Here is a 22937-nt window from a genome sequence, read left to right on the forward strand (position 1 = left end):
TGTTGGAGGGTCATACAATAAGAGTGCAACAAGTTTGTGCCACCTTGAGAGCATCGAGGGTCCTCCATTGAGTGGCCCCGACATCAAAGACATGGTATACATTTCTCCATCTTCGTTTCTGTTGTTTCATGCTTGTATGTCCAATGCGCATATTCGTATCTTCAATTGTAGACATTTCAAGCTTTTGAAGCTTTCAAGTTCCAACATGGGAACAAGCCGTTCACTCTCACCCATTATTGGATGGTCATAAAAGGCAACAAGAAATTCAAGGAGCAATGTACAGCCCTTAGGAAGAATGGAGGGGAGAAAGCCGCCGAGGAGCATGGTGAGGAATAGAAGTCGTGGCCGCGGGGAAAGACCAACTCCAAGAGGCGGGACAAGCGTGATGCAGCATCATTTGCCTTGCAATCAACTTTGGAATGCATGATGACCCAAAAGGATACAAGGGAAGAGTGTGTTGGCAAGACAAAGAAGAGCAAATGAAGGCTTAGATGGAGATACAAAGGAAGAAGCTCGAGATGGAGGCGAAGATGCAAGCGAAGAAGCTTGAGATGGAGGCCGGGACGCAAGCGAAGATGCTCAAGATCGAGGCTACCAAAGCCAAGACCAAAGCAAAAGAAGAGGAGCTCGCTTGCATGGTGAAGGGGTGGAGATCATGAAGGTGGACTTGAGCACGGTGTCCCCGAGGAAGGGGCCTTGATTGGAGAAGATGCAGACCGACATGCTCAAGCTTGATGATTGACCTATGACGGAGAGCGTCATCTTTTTTTTATGCCAACAAGTGTGCCGGTATGACCATGACCAAGAAAGGCGTGGTTGAACTCCAACCCACTTTTGTGTGCTGGTATGTGTGCTAGCCGCTGGTAAGTGCGCCAACATGAACTATGATTTTTTTAGGCTAGCATGTATGTCGGCCGTTGGCGTGGCTGCCGGCGAGAACTCTGAACGATGGCCACATGATCTCTGGCCGCGGTCACTTTCTAAGTTTAAATTGTTTCATGTGAGGACAAGGATTGAGTGCACCGCTCCAACATAGGCGGACGATGAGCGGGTAGCCGACCCAAACGAACAAAAAACAAACGAAATGCGCATCTGTTTGGGTTGGCGCGTTGGAGTTGCTCTTAGCACTCGGCGTTGGGTAGCAATCTAGTACTTCGACTAGAAAGGATTGCCATTTAGAAAGAAAGAAAAACTAGAAAGGATTGCCCCTAATTATCACAGCTAAAGAGGGAGGATTCGCAAAATATCCAATATCTTCCCACTTCTGAAGCAACACCGAGTTGTCAATCAAAAGAAAAAGAAAAACCAAAACCCACACCGACGTCAGCGAAGTCGACGGCGGTGAGTCGACACCGAGCCTTGTAGAATTTCCCAAGCGCGATGGATCTCTGGGAGAGGGCGCGGTCCTTCGCCGGCGAGGCGGCGAAGCGGTCGCAGGAGCTGTCGCTGGAGGCGGCCAAGCGGTCGTCGGTGCTGGTGTCGGAGACGGCGAAGAAGTCCAAGGAGATCTTCTCGGAGACCGCCATCAAGTCCCGCGAGATGGCCGCGGAGGCGACCAAGCAGGCCGACCTCCTCGCCGGCCAGATCATGCACCTCGCCTCGGACATCCCCGTCCCCTCCATCCCGCCCATCCCCGCGATCTCGCCCCTCCCCTCCGCGGCCGAGTCGGAGCCCGACGCCGCCGAGCTCGAGCGCTACGGCATCACCGACGACCTCCGCGAGTTCGTCAACGGCATGACCATAAGCACCTTCCGCGACTTCCCCTTGCAAGGTGCGGTTCACTCATGGTTGGGTTTAGGGGATTCGAGGCGCTGGATTGACTGATAATACGATTTTGGTTGCGCAGATGAGCCGGAGATGTCTGATGTGCCGACGGTGTCGAATGTGCGTCAGGATCTGAACGAATGGCAGGCTAGGCACGCCACTCTCGTCCTCTCGGCCGTCAAGGTTTTGTCTCGATTAACCATTTCAGTCAGTGGGGGTTTAATGCATGTATGTCCATGGGAGATTGGGTTTATGTGGCTCGATGTATGGCCTGTCGGTGAATGCACGTATGAACAGACACACATACTTCTGTTTTGCTTCCAAATCTGATTAGATGTGTATATTGAGATCAGAAAAAGGGTGAAAACTATGTTTTTAATTTCAAATAATTTAGAGTATTAGAGTGATTGTTATTCTGGACAATAGATGGATTTTCGATTGGTTTGACGGTTAGAGGCTTAGAGCTAACTGAATAATTAGTACATACTGACTTATCAACACTCGGGGAATGTCAATTATGGTATTTGTGTTTCCTACTTTGCATGAATCAGAATGTACTACTAGATAAAATGGTTTGCCATGACCTTGTCTTCTTTAGGATTATAGTTCAATAAGATCTCTGTTCTGTTATTTGTTGCTACAAGTTAACTGCTGGTCCAGTTCGCTGAGGCTCTGTTGGGCTATTAGTTTATTATCCTGTTAGCCTGCATACTAATTTTTTGTGTTGAGTCTCTAATGTTGTATTTTGGCAAAATTTTATTGAGTAGTGCTATCTTATGTTCAGGAAATTTCAAAGTTCAGATATGAGCTGTGCCCAAGATACATGAAAGAGCGTAAATTCTGGCGAATTTATTTCTTGCTAGTAAACAACTATGTAACCCCGTAAGTCTTCTACTCTTCTTGCTTCATGTTAGCTCATGCTATGTAATCCTAATACATATTGTGGTCATTGGTCAACATGGGTCAAACTTCTGCATCATACGTTTGTCTTAACAGAATGGATGCTACATTGCCACATTTGCCACCTCTTAGATAGTTTGGACTGATTATTTCTTCAGAATACACAAAATAGATATTCTGCCAGAATTATTTGTCAAAGTTTGTTGTTTCCAATTCAACCTGTAGGATCTTGCATATTGGGATTGGAACAATCTTTTTATTTCTAGAATCTGGAGGGTTTGTCATTTATCCTTGGTCTCGCACTTGTTGAAGGAACTAAATAATAATATTTTGATTGCCCAGTGATGATTATTTAGTCTGTGAAATTCCATGATTCAGTAACCCAATAGAACACTTGTATATGATAAATGAATTATGTTACAAGCAGTGATTATTTGGTTTGTCCCACTATTTTGGGCTTATAACAAACTTGACTTGCCTCATGTAACCAGGGTCGATGTTTTTCTAGTTAAGCTCAAAATGGTTTGCTTTCCAAGTGCTATAATGCTACATGTGTTAGTTTGAGCATAATTTTCTTGCACACTAGGCACTAGTGTTGATCCTCTATAACTTATTGACTTGAAATGTAACTCAAATAGTTACGAGACCAAATATTTTGAGGAGCTGAAAGTGAAAGCCGAGGAGGACAAAATGGTTGCCCAGAAGGAAATATCACAGACCTCACAAGCTACAACTTCAGAACAGAAAGACACGAAGGTGCCAAGCAAGACATCTACCTCATCAAATCGAGAGCAGGATCTGGATGTATTTCTTCTTGGAGATCTAGGCAGTGATGATGAGGGTCCTGGTACGCTATTCATTTACTTGCACCTGACCCTATCCAATTAATTGCTACATGTTGCTGCATTTCTTGTATGTGATTTATTTTTTGTGTCATCACTTGCAGATGCTGGCGACGATGATGGGCTAGACGATGACTTTGATAAGATAGATGGTGCCTCAGTAAGTACACCTGCTTCCCTTAAAATAGATACCGTCACTAGCCACAGCTTATAAGATGGTATTGGTTCTAGTGTTTCATACCCATGGAATGTAGTTTTAATGTGCGGTAACCGTATTGGACAAGACATTGTACATTTGGAATTCCTTGTTCTCGTGCTACTACCGATGTGAGGTGTGGTGATCATTCTATTGTCTGTACACGTTTCTTGTTATGCTGTGGTGTACAAGAAAAGCATTTGCAGGTGGCACCACGTATCTTTGACTTCCAGATTAGTGCTCGACCCTTAGTGGGGGCTTGAATTGAATCTATTGCTTTGGAAGCTTAGTGCTCTACCACTAGGCTACTTAGGTGTCCCTTGAATTGAATCTTTGACTTCCAGATTACTGCTCGACCCTTAGTGGGGGCTTGAATTGAATCTATTGCTTTAACAGCTGGAAGCTTAGTGCTCTACCACTAGGCTTCTTAGGTGTCCCTTGAAATGCTGTGTATCACTTCCATGTGTGTTCGACATGCTTAAGGCATATAAGATATTGTCGTTACATCTGTATGGTTGATGCTAACATCAGCTCCGTGCTTCTGCAGGGCTTAGAGAGTGATGGTGACGAGGATAAGAAGGCAGAAAATGCGAAGGAGTTGCTCTGATCATATGTGATGCCTTCCCGAGTCTACAGAGATGGCTTTGATGTTGATGAAGGCGCTGGCGCGCAGCTACCGAGTCCCAGCTGCCGCTGTACATTGGAATGTTTGCATCTTTGCCGTGTCCCGTTGAAGCAAATGCTGTTCTTGTTGTGATTGAAGTCTAGAAAACTGGTACCCCTGCTATGGCATTCCTTTTTGTTTCTACTAGGGTGTTCTCTATTCTTCCTACACTGTTATATTCCTCAAGAGTGCGGTGAACTAAAATTAAGCCCGGATTGACTTCTCATGTGAAATAAGATTCCATTTTTATTCTGCACTGAGGCTGATCCTTGTTGTCGAAGCGACCATAGTGTTTTTGTTCGAATTGAAAGAGTTTGTAAAACTTCCATCGAAAACTCTCAAATATGAAGATCCCCTGTTTCCCAAATAAAATCTTCACCAAAATGCGTTGGCAAAAACTGACGGACCGGCGTTTTGGCTCCCAGGCCCCAGACATAAACAGTAATATCACTGAAAATAGCAACAACAACAAAAAAACGAATTATTTTGTGGTGAAAGATGAGTGTGTGCTTGATGTCCGTGCCAAATGTGATGAAGTTTCGACATTTGAAGAGCTCTCAACAAAAACGATAAAATTCAGGCCTGCGAGAAAGTTTGAAATTCTTAAAGTAGATTTCAGAGACGAAATATCGAATACTGTAGCACTATTTGTTAAGACACTATTGATGATTCTGCGTTGCAACCACGTTGTCTCGACGACTACAATCGAGTTTGAACATTTGAGATTAACAATTAGGTATGGATGGCAACCATGTTATCACGACCACGATTATAGGCTTGAAATATTTGGTCTTTATTAGGTATGGAGGGTCGGCCATGACGGGCCAACCCTATTGATTCCCACAAATTATGTCGGCCATATGTCTTGATAGCCATACAGCACCCATCAGCTAAGGATGGACGTGGCATACATAGCCAACCGACCCTTTTTGAGTTTTAGACGTCCCATTCCCCTCCTACTTGTACCCTTCCCCTGCCCGCGCTACTCGCTCCCTCCCCGATGTGGGATTATTCAGCAGCGCTCCGCGCCTCCGCCGCGCGAGCATCCCAGCTCGGTCGGGTGATGATGGGCCGACCTCTCTCCATGATGGGCCGCACGATACTTCATCCCCCAAAATTGGAAGGACGGCCCACGATAATGCTTCTTGTCGCGAAAATCACGCCACGCATGGGTAAAAAATTTCAGCAAGCGCGTCGCAGAGTACAGTGTAAACCACGCACTGTTTCTCTCTTAAAAAAATGATAAGAAACAGTAGAGACAAGCACAGCTTCCGCAGAGTAGGGCGTGAAACTACTATGTCTCGTACTACACTGTACCTCTCGTTCACGTGCACGTTGAGATTTTGGAACGGCTGAATGGTCCCAAGGCTCTGTGCACCCCTTGGACAAAAGACTCGCAAGTGTGGACAGCTCGTGAGTGTTCTGGTACTGGAAGATGATTAGAGTAAAAAGAAGGGGTCCCCTGATGTCAGTCTCTGAGGGCCGTTGCCTCGTTTGCTTCATGCTAGCCGCTAGCTGCCTTGGCATCTTCATCTGGACTTTCGATGTATGCATTACATGCATGCTGGCGGCATCTCCATTGCCACGCACCCCGTGCCGTGTTCTTCCAACCCCGCTCCATGCAGGTGCTGCACATGAAGATGAGGGAGGCAACACCCAACCGCAACCGCAACCGAACAGGTACTGAGCGGCCGGTGCGGTGCACGCATTCACATGCCGTCCCTTGACCTTTTCCGATTTGCAATTTATGCATGATGGAATGGCAAGGTCAACCCTGCAACGCTGGCCAAATTCATCGGAGAATGAATGCATGTATGTATCCATGGTCCTCGTTCGTTGCGCACCACCGAAAGGCAAATGGATCGGATCCCCAACTGGCAGCGCCATCATCAGCTGATCATTAATCTCTACTATCAAAGGAGAATCGAACGTCGTGATGGTTCGACCTCCTTCTCGTACGATCCCACGTTCCCTCGCAGCCTTCCTCAACGCGATTTAAAAAAAAAACGACCACGACCCACTCGCGTCCCACGTCCCCTCTCGCAGTCTCCCTCACCTCTCGCTCCCGATCCCTCCCCTCGATCTCGTGAGAAAATCGCCGCCGCCGCTGCCGCCCCCACACTATCTGCCCCGATGAACTGCCCATCTCCATTGCCGTCCGCCGCCCGTCTCGGTCGCCGTCGCGCAGCCCATGCACGCCGCCCTTGTACGATCTGCTCGCCTCCGCTATCGCAACAGCCTAGGTCGATCCCCTTATTGAGCCCATCTGATGGCGGCGCCGACCCATCTTTTGGGCTACATGCGGCAATGGCGAACGAGAAGAAATCAACGTACGCCACCACCATCGCCGGCTTGCAGGGACCGTTGACCGCTATGAAGGCCTTTAGTTTGGCACAGAGACGTCCTGGATGGGCGCGGGTTCGAGATGATGCACGACGAGGCGGCGAGGGCCACAATGGTCAACATCACTTCAATCATCAGGGAGCAAGCTGATGGAATCAAAAGTAAGTAACGATCATAGGATCGTACCTTACGTGATTGCTCCCCTGCTTGTTCACATGATTGCTCGATCTCCTGCTTGTTCACATGATTGCTCTCTTGCCTGTTCCTTGTAGAATCACATTAACTATTGGTGGTGACTGTGACTGTGCGGTGCACGCATCAGTGACACATCCAAATCCACTCCACTAATAAGTTGTCCTCTCCATTATAAGATTGGGTAAATTTTGGCGGTGGTCACTGGTATGCCGGGAAGCTTTCAGTTTGGATCTTGTTGGCGATTCTCCATGTAGCCTTGTTGGTTCTGAATCCAAAGTGCATGGAAATCCTGAAGAGTTTGACTCTTTGAGTCAGAGGAAACCAAGGTTAGCATTAATCCCCACAATAACTTGGCCTGCATGCAGTAATATTTTGGGAGTGGAGAAAGAGAGCAAGAATTCCACATACATGCGCTTGACATCTTCAAAAAGGAGATTTTCAATGGTCAATTGGAGGGCTTCTAAACGTTTTTACTTATGGCTAATTTTATCATGTCAGGAGCCTGCTCTGTTAATCCACTCAAAACCTTTTGCATAACAGAGCCAGAGAATGAAGCCAGTTATCTCTACCATGTTGTTTGTCATTGTGATTTGATTTTTATTTCTTCTGTAGCAACACACTGTACTTATACCTGTAGAAGAACAACATTAGTGATGAAAGCTCTTGGTTTCCCCAGGCACACTCGGATATGTATTGCTATAGGTGAAATCTATGATGGTAAAAAAGATTAACTGCATCGAGTACAAAGTTCCCTAACATAGCGTATGTGCACGAGGATGCCTTTATCTGATGGTGAACTACACCTCTTCCAAAAAATACTCAACCCAAATGGAAGCCCTGGACTATCTTGTTTCTGTCATAGGTGATGTTTTTATTCCCTGTTCTGATGGAAACATGGCTAAAGTTGTTCAAGGACACCACATGCATGTCTATTTATGAATATCGTTTCTTCTTGCCACCATGGATATGCATTAGTATGACAAGGTTAGCTGGGCCGAATGTGAGAAGAAAATATAAATATTTGCGTACACACAGGGTTGTCGTGTATAGCTCTCATTTGAATGCAGACGTTTGTTTTAAAGAATCGTGACTATCGTGAGCAAGAATGAACCCAGCAAAATTATTTATTTATTTTTCTGTTTTCCTTACAAAACAATCAACGGACCGAGTTCCACTATCAGCAAAATAATTACCGAAGGTTAACTGAGAAGTGTATATCTTGCAACTGTATGTTAATGGACTTCCACATTGGTTCATCATTCCAAACCAACATCAACTGTTGGGACTCTGGCATATATTTCTCATCAATATGGTCGCAAGGTATAATCCATTCTCTTTCTGCTTTAAACCATCCCATGCATACTCTGCCATATGTTGCCTGATTATTTCATTTTGCTAGGCCATAAAAGCTTTACTTGCTTTCCGAATCTTACATCCACCTTTTGATGGCATGATTTGTGCATAGTCTTTAGGCGCAACCGTTTAAATATTTTATGTTTTATTTGCTGAAGCACTACTAATTTGTCTTTGGATGGCAATAGATGATGTGTGGATGTGGGCCCTTCCTTTATGCGATGTTGGTTGGTACATACACTTTCGATCCATAAGATCACAAGAATTTTGAAATGACGACTGACAAGTCAGGTATGTTGCCAGCCATTCAACTTTGCAATTCCACAAGTTAATATTGAACTCATATTGCACAGATTATTAGGTGTCCAGTGTTCAAGGATCTTATTTGCCAACACGGGCTATGATCTCGACATAGACAACGGCGGAGAGATAATATATGCTCTGTATCTTGTAAATATATGTGCAGAAGTAGCTGCAGCCTTCCACCTTATGAACAAGTTCTGTCAATGGTCAGGAGGTGCGAGCCCATCAAAGATTATGTTCAAGGCTACAACTTGAATCTGAATCTCTATTGCTATGTAAATATGTGGTTCGTGCCAAGAAATATCAGTTAGTTGTACGATTCTATTTTTGGTGTTCCTTTCTGTTAAAAGTTAAAACCGTAAGTCAAATATGTTCTTACCAGAGTCAATTGCATGAACATTGAACAAGTCATAACTGAACGGTGTATCGACCACCCATCCTGTATTACAAGATGGAAACATATATACATCATTTGTACATGGCGAGCGTGGAGTGAAAACCATCCAGATACCAGTCTGCCAGCCAGTCCAGGTTCTGAGCGGGGCAAGCGGGTGTGCGAGCGGTAAGCATCAGACTATCCCCATTATATTCTGAGCGATCCATAGGAAAGTAATTATCTTATATGCGAATCTTTTTTCAAATTAAATTAAATTGCAGTTGTCTTAAGTCCAGTATAAAAACCCATTAGGTTGTAACTACCATTACTGATCAGTACAAGAGTTTTAGTTTCTTGTCAGATTTGCGTAGCTCTTGTGTCGGGAAGAAGAGGATGGTTGTTTTGTTGGTAGTTATATTTTTTCTAACACTGAAAAATAAAAAAGAGTTAATGATCTCCGAGGAGGAGCACACCAGTGCCATTAATTAGGAAATTAGCAAAGTTGCTAAGATCGGAGAATAGCTTGACATTGCTGTGCTTCTTCATGGACAGCCTGAGGTCAACATCCTTCTATTAATAATGTTTAGTGTTAACAAAACTTTGTGCCATGCTTGAGAAAATCAATGTTATTTTCTTATAATTGACAATGTTTGATTCTACATTTAGTTGGGTTGATATGTATTTGATAGAGAAATCATATGGTTGAGTATTTCTGTGAGCAGCTCACTGGTTTTGCATTCACTGCCAATGGGTGGGTACAAACTTTTGGATCAAGGTGTGCAAGACATCAATTATCTATGCAGACGTGAGCCACCTCCCACGGCAGTGTTCTGGTCCAAGAGCCAAGTGCGGTATGAGCTTGAGGAGAGCTGCGAGGTGGGCATGGTACACTGCTGATGGCTGCCAGAGGAGGTTGTGCAGCAGTTGTGGTCGAGGCGGACAGCATCATCATATGCGCATGGTTGGTGGATTCTTCCTTGGACTGTGAGGTTTGTATCGGCAACTTCAAGGGAAAATACGCTTTGGAACATGGTGGTAATTACACCTGGTTACATATTTTATTTTTAAAAATTTCAGAAAAATTCGAAATATTCCAAAACTTTTCCCAATAAACTTTATGGCGTACAAAAATGTTCTGCAATAAAATATTCCCTGAAAAAATCTTGACAAAAATGATATATATTCCCTGACAATAGCGTCAACAGTACAGTATATAGTGACAAATTCATTTTGTACGCCCACAACAACATGAAAGTCATTTCTTCATGAAAGTTTTTATACGAGTGCAACAATAAATCTACTTTGTTTGCAAAAAGTTTCAGATTTTTTTGACTTTCTTACAAATTACTATTTTAAAAAACAAAAGCTTCAAGCCATGTTTGGCATTGCTGCCCTCAACGATTCTCTCAATCGAGCGGGACTTATTTGGTGCCTTCCCTCAATGATTCTCTCAATCGAGCGGGGCTTATTTGGTGCCTTATTTTAGTGAAAAGCAATCACAGTTCTTATATTTTAATTAATTGTGTTATGAATAAATACATAAATCTCATCATCAAAGTCTTTATTCTAACCTTGAGGTAGGAGGATTTATATGAGTGGAACAATGAGCTCTAATGCAATGCTAAAAAAAGGAGAGGACTTTGCAATTTCTAATGTACGACATTGCTAAATTGTTTTAGGGATTGTTGAATTTGTCATGACTTAGAGGGAGTGGATGACAATGCTGCAAGCCATTAGAAGTTAGGGACGACGGGAATGACTATGACAATTTGGCGAGTTACACAAAAGGCATATGGATTTGGAGCAAGGTGAAAATGTAATAGCTGAAGCGGTGTGACTGATGATATATTCATTTGTTTATTTGTTTGTTCGTAGGTTAGGGATGATAGAAATTAGTATGTAAGTCAGGGATGATGCGAATGACTACGACAATTCTACGAACTTGAAGAAAACATAGGAGGATTTGTAGTGCGGTAACAAATGACTCAATGACTGAAGCGTTGAAGTTGAATGGCCTTGCGATAGATCATCTGTTAGCCCGTGGCAACGCACGGGCATTCAACTAGTGATCTGTAGTGTCATCTGCCTTTCTCTCTTCGGAGCGCCTCGCCGTTGTGCATGTGAAAACCAGCACAGCTATACGCTGACCGCGACCATCCATCTACGTACGTACTGCTCTCTCTTTTTTTCCTTTTTTTATATAATTTCTTTTATCTATTTATGTTCAATCTGGCAGTACAACGAACATCAATAATAATAATAATTACATCCAGATCCATAGACCGCCTAGCGACGTCGTCATCGCCCCTCCATTGCCGGAGTCGGGCACAAGTTGTTGTAGTAGACAGTTGGAAAGTCGTCGTGCTAAGACCCAATAAGATCAGCGCACCAGAATAGCAACCAGCGACGATGAAGAATAACGTAGATCAGAAGGATCCAACTCGAAGACACACGAACGTAGACGAAAAAAAACAAGATCCGAGCAAATCCACCAAAAATAAATTCGCCGAAGACACACATCCACATGCCCACCAACAATGTTAGACGCATCATCGGAACGGGGGCTAGGCGGAAGACTTTTATTCTATCTTCAGGAGCTGTCGTTGTCTCACCTTCCTGAGCAGACACAAACCCTACCAACACTAAAAGAAACGACTAACAACAAAGCCCTTCCGCCGGTCTTTGCCGAGATCCACCGTGCCCCCATAATCCTAGGACCACTGGAGAGGAAGAACCCTACCTTTTTCTTTAGAGGAGGAGGTATTGTTGTAGCTCCAGTGCTTAGTAAGTCTTTGTACGTACTACTCATCAACATGCATCGCTTGCCACAGTGGAGGAGTCTACATCGTTCTCTTGCTTGAGACTAGAGCATGTACACCCGAAATTGGCACCAGTCATCTCTAAAAACGCATTTCACATCCGGACATCTCAAATCCATATTATTACATGCAACACATCGATCTTTGACGGAAGCTTCGTCTGGTTCCGCTCCCCCCCGCCCGGCTCCGCCCTTGCCATGTCCTGCGGCTGGCTGCGCCCCTCAGAGTGTGTGTCCAGTCGCTGGCAAGGTAGGGTAGAGCACGGGACACGAGCCGGCTCACGGATTCAAGGCATCACCGTCTCCCATGCCCTACTCTTTCTCGTCGGAGCCCGGAACCCGTTGGGTGCCGGTGAACGTCAGATCGATGGCGGATCCATCCGGGGATGAGCCGACGACGTCCATGATACGTCTCCAACGTATCTATAATTTTTGATTGTTCCATGCTATTATATTACCCGTTTGGGTTCAATCTTGCGGTGTCCTTACACAGTGGCAATAAGGGTTGCAAGGCACGTATTGTATTGTTGTCATCGAGGATAAAAAGATGGGGTTTATATCATATTGCATGAGTTTATCCCTCTACATCATGTCATCTTTCTTAATGCGTTACTCTGTTCTTATGAACTTAATACTCTAGATGCATGCTGGATAGTTATCGATGTCTGGAGTAATAGTAGTAGATGCAGGCAGGAGTCGGTCTACTTGTCACGGACGTGATGCCTATATACATGATCATGCCTAGATAATCTCATAATTATTCGCTTTTCTATCAATTGCTCGACAGTAATTTGTTCACCCACTGTAATACTTATGCTATCTTGAGAGAAGCCACTAGTGAAACCTATGACCCCGGGTCTATCTCTTATCATATAGGCTTTCAATCTACTTTTATTTACATCTTTACTTTTCCAATCTATATTATAAAATACCAAAAATATATTTATCTTATCATACTATCTCTATCAGATCTCACTTTCACAAGTGGCCGTGAAGGGATTGACAACCCCTTTATTGCGTTGGTTGCGAGCTCTTTGTTTGTTTGTGTAGGTGCGTGGGACTTTTGAGGAGTATCCTACTGGATTGATACCTTGGTTCTAAAAAACTGAGGGAAATACTTACGCTACTATTGCTGCATCATCCTTTTCTCTTCAAGAAAAACCAATGCAAGCTCAAGACGTAGCAGTCCACCGCGATGCGGTTGCGGCGCCCGGACTGATGCGCCATACGAAGCGTCGGAGAATGCGACTCCGCCTTGCTGACATCCGTCGCCGCGAGGGCTGTCACCACCTCCCCGCTCGGTGCCTTGCACGGCGGGCACGCCATGCCATGGCCTTGTGGGATGATGGTGCGTCCTCAATATCGGCGCGCCACCGAAGGGGTTGCGTGTCCGCCAGCGCATTCGGACGCCAGATAGATCGCACAGCCTCCGACGAGGCAGCTACGGACGACCTAGCGCCGGATCCATGCGCCATTTGGGCGGACGCAATTGATTCTCGATGGATGGAGTCCGAGCACAGTCGTGCACGGGCGTCCTGTAACATCTTAATTTTTAATTTGGATATTATACATAGATCATCATATGCATATCATGTTCATTTTCTTGCATTTGGTTGAGATCCTAGAAATGTTAAGCAACTCAAGGACCCAAGGAGAGAGTTGGAGGTTTCACAAAATTCATATTTGGATTTATTTCAAATTTGAATAAAGGATCAATTTGATTTTATTATTTTTATCTTTTATTATTTCTAATATTAAAAATAAATGAGAGAAGATAATATGACTTCTCCAAATTAAGAGAAATATTGGATGAAGATTTTTAAAATCAATTTCTGATTTTATTTGGTATTTATTTGCTATTTTATTTGAATTAGAAAAATATGCATTTTTGAAAATTGCATTCTTATGCCAGAAAACTGTTCACTTTGTTCTAAATTTTTTATTTTGGCAGTGAAAATTGTTTTTGGCATTTTTAGATTTTTTTTATATTTTACTATGAATTTTCTTTGGGCGAAATTATAAAAAAAAACAATTTATGTCGCCCAACTGGTGCGAAGGCCCAGCGGAGCCGGGCTGCAGCCCGCGTCGCCGCTGCCTTCTTCCCGAGCGAGAGACTCCCGCCATCGCACGGACGCCGAGGGAGTCCGGCTCGGACTCCCGTCGGGCCACCCCTCGCCCAAGGCACCTCCCCGCCTCCTATAAGTACCCACCGCCACCGCCGCCCCACCCCGCCAAACCCGCAGTCGCCGCCGCCCAAGCCGCAGCCGTCGATGCCGACGCGCCGCCGCCGCTGCCGCCGCCTGCGCCGTCGTCGCCGCCTGCGCCGTCGTCGCCGCCTGCCGTCGCCTCGCCCCGCCTCGCCCCGCGCCCCCGACGCCACCGTCGCCCGAACTCCGCCGTCGGTTTTTCTTTCGAGGACCGATAAAACCGCCGAACCGCCGCCCGATTTTTTTGGGTTTTTCGTTAGACCGGTTCAGATCGGTTTTATTTTCGGAGTTCGCTAATTAGCGAGCGTTCACTCGAACGCCACTGTTAGCGAACGTTTTCACCCATTTGTGTCCGTTAGTGAACGTTCGTTCGTTAGTATTTTTCTTTTTATTTTATTTTCGGCCAGGAACCTATCCGCGATTATTTTTTATTGTGATTTAGCCCTGATCTTTAAACTAGCATAACTTCTTACTCGTTTATCCGAATTAGATGAAACCAGCGCCTAAATCTTCGTATCGTTCTGTTTTTTCCAGTTAACCAACTTGAACATGATTTTGGTACTGGAAAATTTTGAGTTTAGTCCAGATTAGTAAACGAACTTGTTTCGTTCGTATTTTGAGTTTCGTTGCTCCGTTTGAGTTGAATCTTTTTGCAAATCGTAGCTAATCACTTGTACCTACTGCTAAGATCTAATGCACATGATAATATTGTTGTTAGGTTTTGAATCTTGTTAGTTTAAGCCGTTTGTTTGTTTCGTGTTCGATGTGGATCTTTTCTTGTTTTTTCTCGTGTTTCCTTTGAGTGATTGCTTATATATGCTATTGTTTGTCTACGCTAGATTACCCGGAGTGCGAAGCTTGTTACCACGAATCTCTAGAGTTTGCAGATCGTCAGCAAGGCAAGTTACACTTTGATCATACTCTTTTATACCCAATTTTTACTATGCATTAGTATTGCTCCTCGATATTTGCATGAGTAGGATTGGGAATCTGTGGTTTTGGTTGTAGTGTTTGAGGTAGGAACCTAATACCTTTTGATCACCCCGGGAATATACGTTATGCTTAATATTGCTTAGCCATGCTAGTAGGCAGGGATTGGATCATGATTCACACATGGAAGTTTGAGAGTTATTTAAACATGGATGACATTAAGGTGGCAACTTTAATATACATCTGGGTGGATTGGTTGAGGCACCTGGGGAACCCAGTGTTGCCTGTTTTTGGAAATCCCGGAGTACCCGTGTGATTATCCTATGGAATGCCACACAGGCTCAAAGGGATCATAAGATTATTCATGCTAGAAACTTTCGTGTGCAGCCACAAGCCATTAGGGGCTCTGACATAGTTGAGTAAGTTGCGTGAGCTCTTGAAGAGTTAGACTAGCAAATGTAGAGGGATGTAGGTGGTACTGTCTACCCGGAGTAGATAGTTAATGCTTCAGAAAGGCTATGTCTCGAGCATCCGATCATGGATGCGGCCGAGTCTTGTGGGGAAAAGTGCGCAAACCTCTGCAGAGTGTATAAACTAATCATGGTTAGAAGTGTCCCCGGTTATGGACATCTTGAGTATCTAGTACTTGAATCAATTGATGTGATCTCATCATGTTACTTTAATTAATTTGAATTGGGTTAATGATGATACTTTTAATTGGGATTTGAGTTGGGGTTACCTCCTCAGATATTGGGCAACATGGGAGTAGTTAAATAAATTTATTCCTTTGTTGTAGGGAAAAACTAACTTTATGCAAAACCATGAAACTTACAGCCTCCACCAGCCTATTGCATGTACATATAGTTCTTGCATTTCAATTGCTTTACAGTGTAACTATGCCAGTATATTCCATGTGCTGACCCGTTTCGGGCTGCAACGTCTTATGTTGCAGACTACTCAGACGACGAATAAGGTGCGATAGGTCATTGTTTTGCACTCAAATATGCCGTTGGAGTCGATGGACTCATTTACCTTCGAAACTTCCGCAATTATCTAGTTTTTTGTGTAATCATACTCTTTATGAGGACTCGATGTAATAAGTGTGTGATTGAAACTCTGTTATAATTCCTCGAGTACTGTGTGTGTCAGCATTATCGATCCAGGGATGACACTGATGCATAGAGACTTAACCGTTTGAGGTCTGGTCGCTACACGTCCTCCCAGGCGCGACGGAGCGCAAGCCGGACGGCCATCTCCTCCTCGAAACCGCGTGGGATGAACTCGGGGCCGACGAATATGAAGGTAAAGGACTCGGATCCGCTGTCCGTCATGTCGGAGACGGCCGGTAGGAGCCGAAGACGAGCTTGGGTGGCGGAGGGAAGTGGAGGGGAGAGGAGTGAAGTGGGCATAATCTCGTGAAGTGGCTAGGGTTTGGTCCGGCAAGCGGATGGGGTGGATGTTATGTCGGATGGGGTGGGCCAGCGTGGGCTGGGTCGGGCGGTTTGAGGGGTCTTCTGGATCAAAAAATCGTGACCGGACAATGACCAGGCGCCCCGCCCAGACGTGTGAAACGGATTTGAGGCGTCTGGCTGTAGATGCTCTTACGACTTCATTTTTCCACGGTTTGGTTAGTGTACCTCTCCAGCCATGGTTGACGCTCCGAGTCCCGAGACACGTGACGCCGCCCGGCGATCTGATCTCTCATTGTCACTGCTCTTAACCAACACGTGACGACGAGACCACTGTTGCTCCTCTCCGCCTGCACCGTGGGCCCGCCGCGATCTAACGGCATCCGTGGCGGCAGCCACCCCACCTGACTCGGGCTACAGGGCATCCATCACAGCTGTCCCGGCCCGCCTCAGTTTCCGCTCCCCCGAGCTCCGCACCGCCCACGTGCGGAGGACGTGTAGTGGCCACTGGCTGTGTTGCCAGCGAGGACGTATAGTGGCCGCTGGCTGTGTTGCCCGCGAGGACGTGTAGTGGCCGCTAGTTGTGTTGCCGGCGTGAACTAGGGCTGCTGGCCTGTACTTGGGCGTGCTTTCAAATATTGGCCTTTGAAAAATGATGCGGACAAGACGGGGCCAAACAATGCGTCCGCGTGTTGGACGCACGGCCGACGCATTCCAGGACAGGGTCGCACACGACCCCATTGGCCTATCCAAACAGATAGAATCCGGGCAAAACGGACGTCCGTTTAGAATCGTGCGCTGGAGTTGTCTTTACGGCCTTATTTTTCCACGGTTTGGTTAGTGTACCTCTCGAGGCATGGTTGACGCTCCGAGTCCCGAGACAAGTGACGCCGCCTGGCGATCTGATCTCTCACTATCACTGCCCTTAAGACTGGTCACAGTGGGGAGGAACTTAGGAGTAACATCACACACTCCAATACAACTTTGCTTATGTGGCACGTATTTAATGAAGAGAGAGGTGCTTGTGGTAACTAGCTAAGTTACCGGAACATCACACACTCCAAGAAACAATGAGTCTATAACCTAATAAATACATCGTTGCATGACACTACATAGATGTTCCTACCCACTATGAAGGTACTAATATAGTCTAGGGAAGTGTGTAAGTTACTAGCTTATGCTCTTGCCCATTGTGACCAGCCTAACCAACACGTGACGACGAGACCACTGTTGCTCCTCTCCGCCTGCACCGTGGGCCCGCCCGCGATCTAACGCCGTCCGCGGCGGCAGCCACCCCACCTGACTCGGGCTACAGGGCATCCATCACAGCCGTCCCGGCCCACCTCAGTTTCCGCTCCCCCGAGCTCCGCACCGCCCACGTGCGCTCCCGCTCCCCACTCCGCCGTGTGCATTTCCGGGCGCCACCCACCGGCGGCCACTCAGACACGTCCGCCCGCGCATGAATAAGACCAAACCGAACCAAACCACCGACGCGAGGGCCCGAAAATAACTTCACGCCCCCCACGCGAATCGCTCTTCCTCCTCGCCTCACGCCCCGCATTCTCCCACTCCCTCCGTCACCTGCTCTTCCGAGCCCCGCGGCGTGGCACCGCCGAGATCCACCATTCCGCCGCCCGGCACACTGCATTCACCGGCCATTTCTCCCCGTTCGCCTCTGACGGCGCCAACCATATTTTCCTGCCTGGCGCCTCGACGGCTGGCCGGGGTTTCCTATTACGGATTCGGCCGTTATAAGGAAGGTGATAAGGCTGAGGGGGTAAAATTGGCAACCGGCGCCGGATTGCCGCTAGCTGGCTGCGGGGACGCGTCATCCTTCCCCGTTTCCCGCCGGTTTCGGGGGCTCTGCCATTGGACGCGGCTGGCGGCGCTGTATATATAGCGAGCGCACTGCCCGTGCTGCCATCTTCCGCCGTCGTCCTCGCCGTCCTGCGCTGAGTGGAGACGAGGCGATTCCCTTCTTGGTGGCGTCCGGATATGCTCCACGCGTAGGGTGGTTCGCCCGTGCGTGTTTCCGATGGGGTGCAAGGCGGCGGCGGCAATGGGCCTCAAGGCGGGCGGGGCGGGCAAGCTCAGGCTCCCGTCGGTGGTGGCCGCGGTGGCGCGGTCGCGGATGATGAAGCTGTGGGTGCTCCGCGCCACCGCCACGGTGCTGCTCTGGACCTGCCTCGTCCAGCTCACGGCCGTCGGGGAGACGTGGGGGCCGCGCGTCCTCATGGGCTGGTCGTCGTGCCGGACGGCGCGGCTCGCGATGACGGAGTCCGTCGTGGAGAAGGCCGTGCTGCCGCCAAGGAGTAAGTGCTACTACTACTAACTCTGCTTCGCATTGTCGTTCTTGGGATTGCAATTCGATATGCTTGGCATTGTCGTCTCCAATGATTTTGAATTCAACCTTTTTGATGCAAATTTCCAGATGTTATTTATTTGATCCCAAATTGGTAGTAGTAATTGGTTAATCATTGCCTATGGAGGAAAAGAAGCATGTACAGACATTTTTGATTGCTCAAACTCGATATTTATGGGTTTGCCTTTACCTTTTTGGTACCAATTGTAGCGCATTTAGGGACTGACATGAATGAACCCGAGCTTGCTCTTAGTATCAATTAAGAGGTTGGTTTATCTCCTTTATAGAAAAACCATGCAGCCCCAATAATGGCACAATTTGGTGTTTTGTGTTTGTAGTACATGCCATGCATGGTTTATTTCAACTCGACATCAATTGATGTGGTCAAATTTACATTTTCAACATTATTGGGCGTAGAAATTTCTGCTCACTTGCTAGGAAAAATTATGCACATTACGGTGCATTTGGGCGGATGGTGTACATTGTGCTCGTATGATCTATTGATCTTTAGTTGTCCTTGCTTTTTCTAATATTTTACTGTCTCCATGTTTGTTCTGCTAGGAATTTATAGGAGCAATGGCTATCTGATGGTTTCATGCAATGGTGGGCTTAACCAAATGCGAGCAGCTGTAAGCGGCTCGAAAACTCTCCATTTTTTCAGTAACTGATTTTCTGGCAGACCATCATGCTTTATAGCATCTAACAGCGCTCTCATTATTTGCCTGTTTACTCAGATATGTGACATGGTTGCCATTGCAAGATATTTGAATGTGACTCTGATAGTTCCCGAGTTGGATAAGACATCATTTTGGCATGACCCAAGGTGCACTTGCTATTTTGATATGGCTACTTTTCCCATTTGCTTTCTAGCATGGTTAGAGTTAGTTTTATGCTTACCCCTATGTCAGTATGCTTATGCGAATATCTTATTTGTTTTGCTTTCAGTGAGTTCCAGGATATATTCGACGTTGAACATTTCATAACTTCTCTGAGAGGCGAGGTTCATATACTTAGAGAATTGCCTCCAAGAATGAAGCAAAGAGTGGAAGTGGGGATGTTTCACTCAATGCCACCTATTAGTTGGTCAGATATCTCCTATTATCATAATCAGGTTAGAATTTTTGTGTGTAGTTAGATGTGTCTTTTGCTACTTAACCTTACAATGCTACTCTTTTGTTTTTGTGAAAATGCTTACTATTAAATTCTTTTGGTACAGATACTTCCTTTGATTCAGAAACACAAGGTTGTCCATCTAAACCGAACTGATGCCAGGCTTGCAAATAATGGTTTGCCCCTGGATATCCAGAAGTTGCGTTGCCGAGTTAATTATGGTTCACTGAAGTTCACACCCCAAATTGAAGAGTTGGGTAGACGAGTGATTCGAATTCTCCGCAAAAATGGCCCTTTCTTGGTTCTTCATTTACGATATGAAATGGATATGCTGGCGTTCTCTGGCTGTACTGAAGGTTGCACGCGTGAAGAGGCAGATGAGCTCACTAGGATGAGGTAAAATATGCTGGCTCTCATACATCAAGTAGTTTTGTGTTTTGTTACATATTAACAACTGGGCTGCTTGCCAACCACAGATATGCTTACCCATGGTGGAAAGAGAAAGTCATTGACTCTTATGTGAAAAGAAAAGATGGCTTTTGCCCATTAACGCCTGAGGAGATTGCTCTTGTCCTCAGAGCATTGGAGGTTGACACTAGTATGCAAATATATATTGCGGCTGGAGAAATATATGGCGGAAAGCGCAGAATGGCTTCTCTTACTTCAGCGTATCCCAACGTGGTATGTATCAATTGGTGCATGTACATCTATGGTTACATCTTTGCAGCATTTCATAGCTATCACTGGTCTGCATGATTGCATATCTCTTATGTCCGTTTTGCTGATGATGAATTTACATTGTTGCATAGGTGAGAAAGGAGACGCTCTTGGAACCGTCTGATCTCAGGTTCTTTCAGAACCATTCATCACAGATGGCCGCACTCGATTACTTGGTGTCACTCGAAAGTGACATATTTGTTCCAACATATGATGGGAACATGGCTAAGGTTGTCGAGGGGCATCGCAGGTATATATTCCATTTGGTCATAGCTCTGCTTTGTAAATAAAATAATCTAATCAGAACATTTGCATACTGCTAAAATCCTACATTATGTGCATGCTAGATCTGAACATTTCAGCATCTTTAACCTGATTTTTAACTATAGAGGAAATTCATGTACTATTTCATATTTTTATCCTACAGGTTCATGGGATTCAAGAAAACAATCTTATTGGACAGAAAAATTATCGTTGATCTGGTTGATCGGTATAAGAGCGGCTCATTGCCGTGGGATGAGTTCTCTAAATTAATCAAGTCCGTCCACGCAAACCGGATGGGGTCAGCTTCGAGAAGGACGGTGATTCCTGACAAGCCCAAGGAGGAGGACTACTTCTATGCTAACCCTCAAGAGTGTTTGCGTGACCCCGATCTTCTACGGGCCTTGTGACATTTTTCCTGCCGGCAGAGTGCACCAGCTCATGCCATTCTTTTGGCAAATGGCAAGGCATCGTCCTGAGGAGTTCAGCTTGTGCTAAAGAGGAAGTCCTGTGGCTGGGGGCAGAGAGATCGGAGCTGCTCACTTGAATGTGTAGATGTTATAGGGTGGGGGATAGGTTCTGAAAGAGGGCTGATATTCTTGTATAGATAGTGAGCGCAAGATGGCACATTTTCATCATTCCTACAGGAAAGTTTTTATGCTGCGTTATCGCGTTGTCTGTCTAGACCTGATTCCTTGGGATTCCAGGAAATTTTAGCTCAGTTTCTCTGTGCATCCGGTGGAACTGGGGCTGATCCAGTGTAATCCAAACAGGCCCCAATGAAAGTGTGACAAAGAACAGAGACATCATGGCATAGCAATCATCTTCTTTTCCTCTGGCATCTCATTCAGAAGTTGCACCTCTATACTGCTTGAGCAGCTAGATTATAACAGTATATATAACCTGAAAGTTTTGAGTAAAATGAACACAAGTCGTCCTCTTGTCAACCACCCTGGTGCGTCGAAATGCTGCTACATGTGTTTGTGCTCGTCCACTTGTTAGCGTGCGCACGGGCATCTCGTTTCCAGTGTTGATCGAGATAGGACACGCGGATTAAGGTGGGATTAGCATTGATCCAAGAGCAGCCGTAGGAGCTTTCGTTCTAAAAAAAGAGCAATCGTAGGAATTCAGCAATATGGCACTCCTACTACTGCCTCGTCTTGAGCTCCCCCGGCGTAACCCGATCCTAGGTGCATCGTGCAAGGAGCCAGTTCGTGCGCCCGCCTTGTTTTCAGCGGCCATCGGGATGGAGAATTTACCTTGACGCAAGAGCAACCAACCTCGGGCGCGTTTCACATTGGTATATAGTACTTAGAGCATGATTAATAGTATAGACAACTGCTGTCTATATGATCTTGCCACGTCATCTATAGTCAGCCTTATAGCCGACAAGTACAATAGATGCATAATACTACTTGGTTGATACATGACCCACCTTCCTTTCTCACAGAGTGTCTAGGAGCACGTCATACAGCCGGTTGTTAGTGAGCAGTCCGCTTCTCTTCTCTCTCCGCCACCTCATTAAAAATATAATATTTAAAGTCTTACAGCCCGCATATGTCATCCTATTGTACTTGCTCTTAGAGCAACTCCAACGCGCCGACCCAAACGGACAACGCTTTTATCTGTTTTTTTGTCCGTTTGGGTCGGCCGCCCGATCAGCGTACGCCCTCTTTAAAATTTGTGCCGGCAGTGCGCCCAACGGCCATGACCCATTTCATGTCCGCACGCAAATTTTGAAAAAGGCCCACGGCCATAAGATCATGCCAGCGGCCATGTTGTCGCCCGAAGTTCATGCCGGCACCATGCCAGCGCCTGCATACAATGCCAGTTTAAAAAAACATGACACGGTTCGGCTGGCGCACTTGCCATCAGCCGGCACACATGCCAGCACACAAAAAGGGGCGGGAATTCGACCACGCCATCGCGGCCGTGGTCATGCCAGCACACTTGTCAGCATACAAAAAAGGATGGCGCTCGCCGCCATAGGTCACTCGTCGTCGAACTTGAGCATGTCGGCATGCATCTTCTCGAACCACGACCTCTTCCTTGGCGACACCGTGTTGAGATCCACCTTCATGATCTCCACCCCCGTCATCATGCTAGCGAGAGCCACTTTGTAAGGGCATTTCCTACCTTAGGGTTTTGGTGATGATGACAACACGCGTGTGGACTAATCGTGCATCC

At 46.1% G+C, this 22937-nt stretch overlaps 2 protein-coding genes and 1 non-coding gene across 3 annotated transcripts; 2 read left to right on the forward strand and 1 right to left on the reverse strand.

Annotated features, from left to right (window-relative positions):
- Positions 1-1281: 1281 nt before the first annotated feature.
- LOC119323443 lies at positions 1282-4622 on the forward strand. Its single transcript, XM_037597107.1, has 6 exons — positions 1282-1771; positions 1847-1947; positions 2549-2646; positions 3303-3511; positions 3611-3666; positions 4250-4622. The coding sequence occupies exons 1-6, from the start codon at positions 1381-1383 to the stop codon at positions 4307-4309; spliced, it is 915 nt and encodes a 304-aa protein (XP_037453004.1). The 5' UTR covers positions 1282-1380; the 3' UTR covers positions 4310-4622.
- A 547-nt stretch (positions 4623-5169) lies between these two features.
- On the reverse strand, positions 5170-5297 carry LOC119327124. The gene has a single exon (XR_005158404.1). It is a non-coding gene; the product is annotated as a U11 spliceosomal RNA (small nuclear RNA).
- A 12456-nt stretch (positions 5298-17753) lies between these two features.
- LOC119326574 (rhamnogalacturonan I rhamnosyltransferase 1-like) lies at positions 17754-21567 on the forward strand. The gene is made up of 8 exons (XM_037600202.1): positions 17754-18612; positions 19224-19291; positions 19397-19485; positions 19608-19773; positions 19879-20168; positions 20249-20453; positions 20582-20739; positions 20917-21567. The coding sequence occupies exons 1-8, from the start codon at positions 18336-18338 to the stop codon at positions 21158-21160; spliced, it is 1497 nt and encodes a 498-aa protein (XP_037456099.1). The 5' UTR covers positions 17754-18335; the 3' UTR covers positions 21161-21567.
- Positions 21568-22937: the final 1370 nt, after the last annotated feature.

Source organism: Triticum dicoccoides, chromosome 6B, assembly GCF_002162155.2.
Source record: "Triticum dicoccoides isolate Atlit2015 ecotype Zavitan chromosome 6B, WEW_v2.0, whole genome shotgun sequence".
Taxonomy (NCBI): domain Eukaryota; kingdom Viridiplantae; phylum Streptophyta; class Magnoliopsida; order Poales; family Poaceae; genus Triticum; species Triticum dicoccoides.

What these genes read in the sequence shown, in the direction of transcription:
- LOC119326574 (XM_037600202.1), top strand. Translation starts at nt 18,336, where the DNA reads ATGGGGTGCAAGGCGGCGGCGGCAATGGGCCTCAAGGCGGGCGGGGCG. An exon ending in TTAACCAAATGCGAGCAGCT is followed by an intron (nt 19,292 to 19,396) that starts GTAAGCGGCTCG and finishes CTGTTTACTCAG; the next exon opens with ATATGTGACATGGTTGCCAT. An exon ending in CTTCAGCGTATCCCAACGTG is followed by an intron (nt 20,454 to 20,581) that starts GTATGTATCAAT and finishes ATTGTTGCATAG; the next exon opens with GTGAGAAAGGAGACGCTCTT.
- LOC119323443 (XM_037597107.1), top strand. Translation starts at nt 1,381, where the DNA reads ATGGATCTCTGGGAGAGGGCGCGGTCCTTCGCCGGCGAGGCGGCGAAG. An exon ending in GTAAACAACTATGTAACCCC is followed by an intron (nt 2,647 to 3,302) that starts GTAAGTCTTCTA and finishes TAACTCAAATAG; the next exon opens with TTACGAGACCAAATATTTTG. An exon ending in ATAAGATAGATGGTGCCTCA is followed by an intron (nt 3,667 to 4,249) that starts GTAAGTACACCT and finishes GTGCTTCTGCAG; the next exon opens with GGCTTAGAGAGTGATGGTGA.